Source organism: Malurus melanocephalus, unplaced genomic scaffold, assembly GCF_030028575.1.
Source record: "Malurus melanocephalus ecotype Western Australia unplaced genomic scaffold, MMel_1.1 scaffold_597, whole genome shotgun sequence".
Taxonomy (NCBI): domain Eukaryota; kingdom Metazoa; phylum Chordata; class Aves; order Passeriformes; family Maluridae; genus Malurus; species Malurus melanocephalus.
Genome location: NW_026623829.1, coordinates 183094 through 194922, shown reverse-complemented (window position 1 = coordinate 194922; position 11829 = coordinate 183094). Strand labels below are relative to the sequence as shown.

Here is an 11829-nt window from a genome sequence, read left to right as displayed (position 1 = left end):
AGACACGACCTGGCGACATAATTATCTGTTTCTAGAGTGTACAWGGACTAATTGTGTTAAGTCTTATCAGTAAGTAAAAGTGTTTATTCACTGAGTGCTGCATATTGCATAATCCAAAAGCATTTGACCATATTAAATATTAAAAAGGATTTTGTTAAACTTAATATCTCACAGGCCAATCTCACAAACCTACAGTAACTACAAATTCWATTTAACCTAGTACATAAACTTCTGAGAAGCCAACATTTATAGCAGTTTTTTCAGTGTTTAGCAGATTTTACTGTATTTGCTAAACAATATCAGACTGCAGAATTGTTCTTACTGTTGACAGATCAATAATGACACGGGAAAAGTCATTATCTCCGTGGCAACAGAATGGCAGCTGTYGGAGGAATATTGCGCATGTTGCTGCTGCGCCTCTGACAGTCATGCCTCGGCTTCCTCACACTGGTGCTCTCTCTGCAAGCCTGGTATGCCCAGGGTACCAACAACCAAGGGCACCTCTTAGACTACAGAGGATTGAACTGTATACAGCTGCGGTTACAAGATTGCAGAAAGAACATAGCCTCACAAGGGTTTATTACACTCCAGTTTCATGTCTTTATGCTATTTATTTCTAATGAACCATCCCTTGCAGAAACAGCTAGGGCAAAATTCAGGAAGGCAAATACTACAATGTTCTGTTCAGAGCCCAATACAAAAACACTTGGTTGTCTTGAAAAATAAGAAGATATCTTTCTTGTCAATCAAATTTTATTTAATTCCTCTGACTCCCCAGGACTTAAAAGTGGCAGAAGTCTTTATGCTTGATTAAAATGACAAGAGACCACTCGGGCTATTATATTAAGCATTTGTTATGTCTCTGTAYATTGAAACAGTTCAACAAACAGAAAAACATTTTGCTCTGCATAAGCTACTGCAGTTTCATCTAGCATGGGACGGGACACTTTTTTTCACATTGTACAACCTTCACCATGTTAATCACGACATACTAACCACAGAAAGCAAACACTTGTGTCTTGATCACCATGACTGAGCCTGRCTTGTGAGATTCTGCTGAAAGCAAAATACCAACTCACAAAATACAGTGTTCATCAGCAACACAACACATGAACTTTGCTTTCAGATTAAACATGCAAAGTATTTCCTCATAAACATATCTACTTTTAAATACTGCAGCAACACTGTACTTATTCATAACCTATTCACATGGGATGGCAAAGGGCAAGTTTGCAACAATTCTCTTCAAAATCTGTTCTTAYTAAATTTAAATAAAAGACCACAGAAGTGATGCTGAGGGTGGCTCAAAAAAAAATAAAACTGTCACTGAAGCATGAGCTGGATTGCACAAAAAACAAGAATTAGGCAAGCACTCTTCTAATCGCTGAAAACAAGCTGGTTCTTGTTTGCAAAGTTCTCACAAAAATAGAACTGGACGGCAAAAGTTCTTTTCCTTACAAATGTAAGTAAGACAAATGGTACCAAAAGTCCAGATGCTATAGCTGCAATATGAATCAGCACTCAGAATACATTGTGACTTGTTATTTGCGTATTTTAGTACAGAGGAAAACTCACAACATTTTCTTCTACTTACAGGACAGGCCCTGCTGCTTTAGGAAACCACGCTCCGCGCCAAGTTCTTAGACAGAATACGGCATCTGCCCAGGAGATCAAGCAAAGCTAGCTGCACACGCGGCCGTCTGCAGGACACGTTCCAAATCCAGCACTTCTCTGGCTAGCATGGGGCAGTTCTGCCCTTATTCCAGCACCGACTGAGCCATCCTTTTGCGCAAGCAGCCAGCCCAATCTTGCTCCCATCTTTCCATCCCGCTGCCACCCCTGCCAGCTGCTCGGGTGACAGGTCAAGCTGTGCAAAGCTACTCGGGTCTCCGCTCCCAACACTAACGCGAGCATGCACAACACCACTACTTTCTCAGTGAGATAAACCGCCTGCTTCATCCTATCCAAAATCAACAGGGCAACTAAACGCAATCGGCTCCTAGACACATCTAAAGCCAGGAAGGTGACAGACCTAGGCTGCACTTTGCCAGCTGCCCTCATATACCCTCCATTGCCTACCGGGACAGAAGGTGCCGACTGAAGAGCGCTGCTCGTCCGAGAGCGGCCTSCCCCGCTGCCACTCGCGCCCCGAACACGCTTAAACACCACGGCATYCCCCCGCACACCCGGCCAACACCCCAACGCAGCCTGGCTTCATCAGTCCCTTCTATACGGATTTCCTTTGACCCTCGAACACCCCCGGCCYAAGGGAGCTCCACCGCCGCCTGCACTACCAAAGGGCCGGCGGGATAAAACCCAAACCTAGCCCGAGGGCTGGCGGCGCCGGCACGACCCGGGGCTCCTCCGCGGATACCCAGGCGCAAGGGGAACGGCTGAGCACAACAGCGGCCGCCCGGCAAGGTCGCCACGCCGTTCTGCTCGGCCTTCCCCGCGGCCCTGGCGGTGGAGGCTCGAGAGGGGAAGAGCAGCCCGTCCATCCCGGGGATGGCGCAAAGCCCGGCGAGAGGAGAAGGAGGAACAGCACACCACGAGGGCAGCCGCCACCCGGAAGCGGAAAGAACCTCACACGCATCCCACACCGCCCCCGGCAGAGCATCACGAGAAAAGCCCCGCCCCGGGGCAGTCTGACCAATCGCTTCCGCGGAGAAGGCGGAATTAACGGCTTCTCATTAGATTGACAGGTTCCCCTCCCAATGAAACTGCAGCGGCTCTGTTCTAGGAAAGCGAAGCCGTCTCTGGGTTGCTGGGCGGGACAAATCCGACTGTGTCTCCGCACTATTGGCTGTTGGTGCTGATTGGCGGGTGCCTGCGCCTATGGAGAACAAACTCCCCGGCGGCCCGTGCCGCCGTGCGCCAATCGGCRGGTGGTGCGGGTGCGGTGCGGCGGTGCCGGCGGCGGGGCGATGAGCGCGGCGGTGCGGACGGGCTGGCGGATCGGGGCCGCCGCCGCCGCTCTGCGGGGCCGGGCCGGGCGCCCGCTCAGCCAGGCGGCCGGGGAGAGCGGCGGGGCTGAGGGCGGCGGCGGCGGCACCGGGTCGCGGGAGGCGGTGGAGCGGCTGGTGCGGGAGCACCCGGTGGTGGTGTTCATGAAGGGCAGTCCGGCGCAGCCGCTCTGCGGCTTTAGCAACGCCGTGGTGCAGATCCTGCGGCTGCACGGCGTGGAGGATTACCGCGCCCACGACGTGCTGCAAGACCCCGACCTCCGCCAAGGTCAGCCGGGCCGGGGGTCACCTCTGGGTGCCGCCTCCCCGGGGCCGGGGCCTGTGTAGCCTTGTGCAGCCGGTCCCGGCTCCCGGTGGGGCACAGAGACGGGGCCGGTATCCCTGTGGGAAGATCCCTCGGGGCAGGTCGCGGTTGCCTTAACGCCCCTGACCTCGGGGATTGTGGAAGCGGCCTCTGCCCGCATGTCCCACCTGTAACTTGCCTCTTCTCACTTTATTGGGTGCGCTGGGTTGGGCTTTGCTTTTCTTAACAAGGAGGCCAGCATCGTGGRGAGAAGGGCAACGGAGCTGGGGAAGCGTCTGGAGCACGTGTGCTGTGAGGAGCGGCTGAAGGAGTTGGGGGTGTTTAACCCGGAGAAGAGGAGGTGCAGGGGGTGACCTTACCGCTCTCTACAACTGCCTTAAAGGAGGTGGTAGCCAGGTGGAGATCGGCCTTGTCTCACAGGCAACAAGCGATWGGAACGAGAAGACATCACCCTGAGTTGTGCCAGGGGAGCTTTAGGTTGGATACTAAGAGGAATTTCTTCACAGAAAGGGTGATTAAACATTGGGATGGACTGCTCAGGGAGGTGCTGAAGTCACCGTCCATGGAGGTGTTTAAGGAAGGACCAGATGTGGCAGTTAGTGCCATGATCCAGTTGACGTGATGGTGTTCAGTCATCAGTTGGACTCAGTGATCTCAGAGGTCTTTTCTAACCTAATTAATTCGCTAATTCTGTTTGAGTGTTAGTRTAACTAGAAGTGTATCACAGAGATGTGCCATTGAGGTTGCTGCCCGATCGCCCTGGTTTGGTTTTTATGACCCTCCCTGTGCTCAAGAGGTCTCAGTTATCAGCAGAGTGCAGTTGGGTGTGCAGCTTAATGCTTGGAGATCGGGCTCTTGGTGCCATGCTGCCTTGCCTGGTTCAGAGATAGCTGCATTAAAGCCCTCTGAAATACTTTGTTATCAGGTTTTGTCTTCCCTGTGCACAGTACAGTAAAATTTTGTATATGGACTTGTATTGCTTGATTCCCAGCTAGTACTGCCTGTTGGAATTCTCTTGATAAAGTATAAAATTATTTTCACAAGAAATATTTAGTAATAGTTTCACTGTTACTACACAAGTCCTTGTAGTTATGCTATATAAGGTKTTTTTGCCAGTTGTATAAAGCTAGTAATCTGTTCTGGTAATGCTTTTCATATTTMTTTCTTCAGGGTGCATAGCTGATTGTTGAGGTTGTATGTGGTTATTTGAGAAAGTTTTAAAACAAACAGAAAATATGCCAGTAAGTGGTAATCAGTCTTRCAGGTGCATGGCATTAACAGTTCTTGCCTAAAATGTACTGTAAAATGCRTGCTGGCATGTTATTTTTTCAAGTCCTTGTTTGCTTTTCAATTCACAGCTATAATGGTATGGTATAAAAGTTTAGATACTGGAATGTCTGTGTAATGACATATTTTGTTAATGAAGATTGTTTTGTTCAGCTAAATCTTCCTCTGCCTTTGGCAAGTGAACAACTCACAGTAATTTTCTAAACTTGATTTACATATCTGAATTTATTAATCATACAGTTTACTATAACAAACTCATAAACTGAAAAGGAGGAAACAAAACCTTGAACTCAAACCATCAGCATGTCACTTTTGGTTGAGGCGATTTTCATGAGCCTGTGAATGAGCGATACATTTATAAATTATAGTCTCTGAGGATCTGACTAAGTGCATAGATAGTGTTTTCTTTCTATGTAACTTAAATKTTTTCCTCCTCATGAACTCTGGCTTGTACTAGGTGATTAGAGAGTTTATTGCCCTCCTGGCTACCAGAGCTTTAAATTGAAATTGGTGTCTTGATTCAGCCCTCCAGTGTCTAAGCTACACAGAACGCAGTTACGGGGTGTACCCTTGCACAATATCCTGCTGGTTCTCAGGTGCTTAAAGAAGTTGTTCTGTTCCTTTCCATGCACCAGCTTTGGCACTTGTCCAACTGTGTGGAGGCCAGCTCAATTTATAAACTTGATCACTGGGAGTGCAAGTGGAAGTAGCATTTTGCACTGTGAGCTGAGTTCYAGAGCCAGCACAAAGAACGGAGCCTTGAAGAGTTGGGGAACAGCAGCCATTGTCAAGGGCAGCAGACTTCTTTTACTGTTCARCTGTATTACCTATTGTGCCCTAAAAAGCCAGAGTGTTCCTGCTTCTATGAGTGGCAATCTCTAACAGATGAGAGAACAGGGCTACTTGAAGTTGTAGTTCTGTAAGATGCCCACTGTATTTCAGCAGTGACTGCCTGAAGGCCAGATCTGGCCTTGGGTGTCAAAAAGTTGGATATGAGCATCTGAGCCTTTTCTTAATCTCCACTGCATGCATTGGGGCAGGGGAGGGGGTGTTGTAGTGAGGGAATGTGGAACCTTTAGCTGTGAAAATATTAAGTACATCAGCAGAAGACTGATCTGCAAGGAGATTGCTGTACGAGAGCTGGCCACCAGCTTTGTGTTCACCCGAACCTAACTTAAATGTTTGAATATATGTGTGCTTATATATTCGTAGTRAGGGCAGGCTGTTGGAGAGGGGATAATTCAGGCAGGTCTGAATTGCTTGGTGGTTTCTTGCTGAAACACMTTGTTTTTAGTTATAGTTCAGTTGCTGAAATGTACCATGTGCTAAAATATGGCCAGTTGTAAAGCCAGAACAACTCTGCTACTTGCTTATTTACCTAAAAACTCACATCTGCAAAACTAAAGTTCTTGGTACTTCATGTGATCTATCTGAACTTGAGCTTGAGAGATGCTTTCCTGACAGAAATCCTTCCYTGTTAAAGCTGTTTTAAGAGACCAAAGCTGATTTAAGAGACCTTGGCACTCTCTTCAGCTCCATGGCTATTAAAGTTGCTCAAAGTCAGCTCTCAGCTGATGGACACCATTAGACCGGTTCAGATCACTGAGGCAGAGAAACTTGGGATTACATACTGGAAAATTGGTGTTTTAAACTATTKTGGTAGTTCATCCTCAGATTATTTTCACTGTTGCTTTTACATCATCTGCTTGGCAGCATCCCATTTCCCATTTATCCCTTTTCCCACCCTTGGGCTAGTCTTCTCTCAGTAATGCTTGAATCAGTACTGATGATACTCAGGCTTTGGAATAGGCTGCCCAGAGAAGTGGTGGAGTCTCCATCCCTGGAAGTGTTTAAAAAGCATGGGGATATGGTGCTCATAAATGATGGTGCTGAGTTAACAGTTGGATTCAATGATCTTAGAGGTCTTTTCCAGCCTTAATGATTCTGTGATGTCCATGAAAATGTTTTGCTTTTCTGGAGAAAGTGTGGTAGGAATGAATGCTGCTTGAGTCAGTTCTTTGATGTGGCTCACCCTTCATTAGTGCTAATGCTGCCAAGAGAGGCTGAGAATTGGTAACTGGATCTGGGGAAAGGGATGGGAGTGTGCTGGGTACCTGTTTCTGTAGCTCTTCRCACCGATTCTGGTTTCAGAGTGTGCTAGCATAGCTGTCAGACTGCACCCCTGACCTGTGGAGTGTGGCTTTTCAGAACATAAGCTGCAGCTTCTGAAGCACATCAAGGAAGCAATGTGCAGAGAGGGGGATGGAGAGATCCCATGGGATATCTGTACTACCAAAAGAAACATCAAAAACGTGCATCCCGCATGCAAGAAGTGTAGCCCAGGCTAACTTGCTTTAATACCACTGCAGCAGTGTCAGTAACTGCTGCCCTGAGGTAAGGCTTGGGTGGCCAGTGGACAGTGTTCAGTTTGAAACCTGRATGAGCCCCAGCACGGAGGCATTCRAAGCAGTACATGAAATGGCAGCAGAGCAACTGAGCTTGACAGTATTCTTATCTGAAGTTGGATAGGTCCTTGAAAGTACTATCAGTGCTTGTATGTGTGTGCAGTTGGGTCCTTGAAGAAAATATTTCTGTGAAAAAATTATTGGTGTAAATATTACCTTGGAATGCTTGTTAGCAGTAGGTTTATTATGCAGAACCCTCAGTTCTCAACTCATGTTTAGCATTGCAATGTCTTTAGGAAAAAAAGCCCTGCTTCATATTTGCAGTGGCTCGTTCTGCAGTGGCTCTTTGACTAGGGTCATCCTTAAGCCTGTCTTAATCATGGAATGGTTTTTCATTGAAAGTTTGATAGGTTAAAAGTTGTTTAGGACAGTTTGAGCAGTTTTGAGTACTCAAAGACCAAAGTGCATTTAAGAAAAGAATTGTTAAATGCAAGTTGACATCAAAGCTTAAAAATTCTTTAAAGGAAGAAGTTACAGGTAGTCGTGATGGAGGTTAGATAGTTATGATTATTCCCTTTGGCTTGGATTTATATGCTAAACTTGCTATTTTGGGCGTGCAAAACGTTGGTTGTCCATGCACAAAATCGGAAGTCCGAGAAAATCTCTTAACTGACATACTTGGTGGTTAAGAATACTTTGTCACAACAACCTATTTGTTTAGGTTACTCTTATTTTAGTGGATTTTTAAAGCATGCTATATTTTGCTAAAGGAAATTATTAGCTATATTGCATCTTTTATATATTAAAATAACAATCCCATTGTATATTTTTTCTCTTGATACATATTTATTAAAAAAGAAAGTGGTTTAACTTCCAATAAAGTAAGCATAATTTCCTTACATGCTTATTTTTTTACCTCGAGTAATACGGGTTTTGCCTTCATAGTCTCTAGAGACTAAAATGTTTTCTAAAGGGGAAATAAGTTCTCTTGTGCTGTTGGCTATTCAGGTCTAATACTTGTTGATGGAGGGTTGGCTTCCAGGGTGAGTGGGCTCTGATGTTCTGAAAAGGTACCTCTGTAGGCTTCAGTTTGCTATATGGGTTTTCATGCCTTTGGCAGAAAAATTCCAGGCACTGCATGTTGAAAATATATAAAAATGTTGAATTCAAAACTTGTTATCTAATCAAATGCTCATGGTCGTGTTATAAAAATAGGCAGCAGTAGGTTTTAGCTATTTCCTTTGCCCCAGAAATAATGGTATGGTGTGAAGGGTCATTTAAAAAGTGGTGGATAAATTAGAAAAAWTAGATACAGTGATTCTTCTGTGCCATATCTAAGCACAAGCTGGTTTCAATGTGTATCAGCTGATCAGTTGATATTTTTGGGTGGTCTTATATTTGCCTTCTGTGAAGTATAGTTTTAAAGTTCAGTTCTGTACTTCATAATTGTGACTTGAGCTGTGTTTTGTAAAATGAGTACTTTAGAAGAGACTTCAGCCTTTGTGCCCCTCCCATGGGCTATAAGGTCTGGCAGTGAAAGATAAAGCAATTTGAAATTCATAAGGCCTCTACAGACGCAAATGTATCTTGCAACTGAAATTGCAGGAATAAGTGTAACTGTATGAGTTCAATAAGAATATACAATATTTTAAAGTCTCTCTGGGAAATATAACAGAAAGTAAACAGTTTTCAATATTTTTCAATACTTCTCATTTYTGTAATTGATTGAAAGAGTCATATTTTCTTGTTGGGAGTGAAAAGAGATGCTGTATTTTTCCAGTTCCTTTTTAAAGTCAGTGTAGGAGCTGACTCCATATCTTTCAGCCCGCATCTTTGAGTTGGAGTGAGAACCAAACCTAACTCTAACATAGGTTTTTTTTTTTTTTTCTTTTTCTGATAGTGCTCCTGTTTTATAGATAACTTCTTGCTTTAATGGGAAAGAAATTAAAATATCAGTGGTAGGGTTGGGTGGAAGCAATGCATTAGTTTTAAAATACCATTCTATTTAGGAGAGAGAGGGAAACCTTTAATAATTTTATTTTTTCTTATTCAGGAATAAAAGACTACTCCAACTGGCCTACCATTCCACAAGTGTACCTCAATGGTGAATTTGTTGGTGGATGTGATATACTCCTCCAGATGCATCAGAATGGAGATCTCGTAGAAGAGCTGAAGAAACTGGGAATCCGATCAGCACTTCTGGATGCAGAAAAAGACCAAGAGAAAAAGTAAAATGAGCACAAAAAATGCTGTGACAGGAATAAAGCAAATCTTTGATAAGAACTTGTTACCCATAAAGCCTTACGTACTTTAGATCAAAGAGGGCATCTGTTTGAACTGACACTAAGTGAATGTCTCTTAGCTCATGGTAAATGTAGTGATCTTGGTATTTTGATTTATGGGTATCATGAAAATTTGAGAGTAACCACTGCACTGTAAAGCAAATGTTTGTGAAAATTCGTGTTTTAAAAAAGTTCACTTCTAAAAGCACTCTCCTCTTCATTGGGGTTGGAGTAAACCAAAAGAACTAATAATATTTTAATGGATTTTACGTGTGTGTTTCTCTGTTCTTTGATACATGAAACTACATAAACAGAATTTGCATTCCCTTGCTTCTCATGAAAAAGCATTAAATAGTAGTGCATCTATTTTTCTGTTCAACTCCTGGTGATAAGACTTCCTGAGAGCCTGTAAAACCTGTGTAATCACGTACAGTATAGGAGAAAATCAGTTTTCCAACAATATAGGAGAAAAAAGATTATATGAGAGTGCATGAAATACACTTTTATTCCAAAGGGTGAAAATAAACAGAACTTGTACAAATACATGTAYAATGGTCATTATTACTTTGTAACTTTCTGATGGCTTTTAAAATTGCTAAGAATTGTGCCTAAATATTTTATAAAACCTTTTCTACCTCTTGCAAAACAGCTATTCCCCCTCTTACGTATTTTGTGTATGGCAGTTCTGTGTCAGTGCTAAAATGTGGGAGTTGTTTAAGGCTTCAGTATTCCAGCTTGAAATAATACAGGAGAATGCTTCAGTTATTACTGTAATCTTCTATTTTTTGCTCCTTTTTATATGTGTTTCCAAGTGTTTTCCCCTGACTGCTGTGCTAAGGAGAACATAGTCTTCAAACATGGAATTTACAGATGAAATATTCATGTGGGTAAGATGAGTGTAGCAGAGAGGTTACTGAATAGTTAAATATTCCTTTGTGGAAAGTTTGAAGTGTTCAATTCCTACCTAACCACATTTCTCTAAATGAAAACTTACTAAGCAGTGTAGCTTCAKCTCATAGCAATACTGCTATGGTAAAAAACTAACAAAGCTATTTCTAAATGCAGTTTAATTAATATAAACCAGTTTGCATGTCAAGTAGGCAAATGGTTGGAAATAAACTGTGTTTTATGTTGATTGTCTACAGTAGTTGCTCTTTATTTTAAATGACTAATGAAACTGATTCTGCTTTTGATTTGAAGCCTGAGATGGTTTCCACTGCATGGGATAATAAATATATTCTGAAGAAAGAAATTATGAATGGTCAGTGAAAAAAGAGAACAGGACTGCAACCTCTAGATAAGAGAGATTTGATGCAAGTTCTGGTTCTAAATCTCTCCTGCCCACATGGGCCAGCAGTGAAGTGCAGAAACTATACTAGCACATTCTGCACAGGATTTGCCAAACTGTTAACAGTAAGTTTGCTGTGTAGTTGTAATGCAGTCAGTATCAGCCTGATCAAATACAGTGTGTGTTGTGTGTGTTCAGTTATTCACCACAGCAGTTCCATGGAGGTGACTGAATGATCACTGTGCATGAGGAAGTTGCACTCTGAGCAGTCATTTGGGGCTGTAAGGCATGGAGGTGTGAGTGCAAGATTTCTTCTGTTCATGTGCCACATCACGTTCATGCAATGCTTTAGGTATGGATGTAGGTTTGTTCTGAGCATTTGAATTCAAATTAAATGAGCTTTCTTATGGCTAATCTGTCATAAGTAGTGTTTGCCATTCTGAATATGAAACTGTGTTGAGAAGAAGAAGTGAATTTCAAAAATCTTCTGTTATTTGTGTCAACAGACCTATTGAAATTAATGCACACAGTAAACAAAAAGGTGATKAAAATTTAATTATCTTCTGCATCTGGCTACTAAATAAATCTATTAAAAAAACAGCCCACCAAATTTGGTGTGTCATAGATCTTTAGTCTTCTGCACAAGCTGAATATTTTTCAGTAGTATCTTCTAGGAATTTAACATAAAGGGAACTTTTAGCATTGTCAGGTCGTATTTATCTTCTATGCAGCAAATTTTTTCTCCCACCATGAGTTTCTGCTTATAAGAACATTATGGAAGTTTTTCTGCTTTCTCTACTTTCTTCYCCTCTTTTAGGTTTTAATTACTTGATTAAACCTTTGCATAACATATATACATACACGTAAATAACATACATAGTGTTTATATCRATCACTGCCTGACTGGAAAATGGAATTGAGCAAGTAAAAGCAACAGTGATTCCATAAAGTGTGTGTGACAAAGCCACACAGTGGGGATAGAAACTGTGACTTCTGCCTGCATTCCTGTGYAAGCCATGCATTTCCAGCCTCCGCATGAGCAGTTGTTCTACATTTATAAAATGGTCAAGTTAATCCAGCTGCAATAAAAAAATTACCACCATCTACTTAAATTGTAACGTTTCAGATGCTCACAAAGAGCTTTACTTTGTTGTTCGTTGAGAGTGTTTTCCCCAAGAAACTAATTCTAGGGTTGATAATTTTAGAAGATGGGCAGTATTTGTGCACTCTGCTCATCATCTGCTGTCCCAAAAACTAAAGGCAAAAGGGCCCATGTACTTCCAGTCTCAAAGGGATGCCA

At 42.9% G+C, this 11829-nt stretch overlaps 1 protein-coding gene and 1 non-coding gene across 2 annotated transcripts; one reads left to right on the top strand and one right to left on the bottom strand.

Moving 5' to 3' along the window:
- Positions 1-244: 244 nt before the first annotated feature.
- LOC130583545 (small Cajal body-specific RNA 13) lies at positions 245-518 on the bottom strand. The gene has a single exon (XR_008966432.1). It is a non-coding gene; the product is annotated as a small Cajal body-specific RNA 13 (non-coding RNA).
- Positions 519-2909: 2391 nt separating this feature from the next.
- GLRX5 (glutaredoxin 5) lies at positions 2910-10381 on the top strand. The gene is made up of 2 exons (XM_057382980.1): positions 2910-3231; positions 9013-10381. The coding sequence occupies exons 1-2, from the start codon at positions 2925-2927 to the stop codon at positions 9189-9191; spliced, it is 486 nt and encodes a 161-aa protein (XP_057238963.1). The 5' UTR covers positions 2910-2924; the 3' UTR covers positions 9192-10381.
- Positions 10382-11829: the final 1448 nt, after the last annotated feature.

Excerpts from the sequence above, each read along its gene's own strand:
- GLRX5 (XM_057382980.1), top strand. The coding sequence starts at position 2,925 with ATGAGCGCGGCGGTGCGGACGGGCTGGCGGATCGGGGCCGCCGCCGCC. Across the intron at positions 3,232-9,012 it reads AGACCCCGACCTCCGCCAAG|GAATAAAAGACTACTCCAAC; the intron begins GTCAGCCGGGCC and ends TTTCTTATTCAG.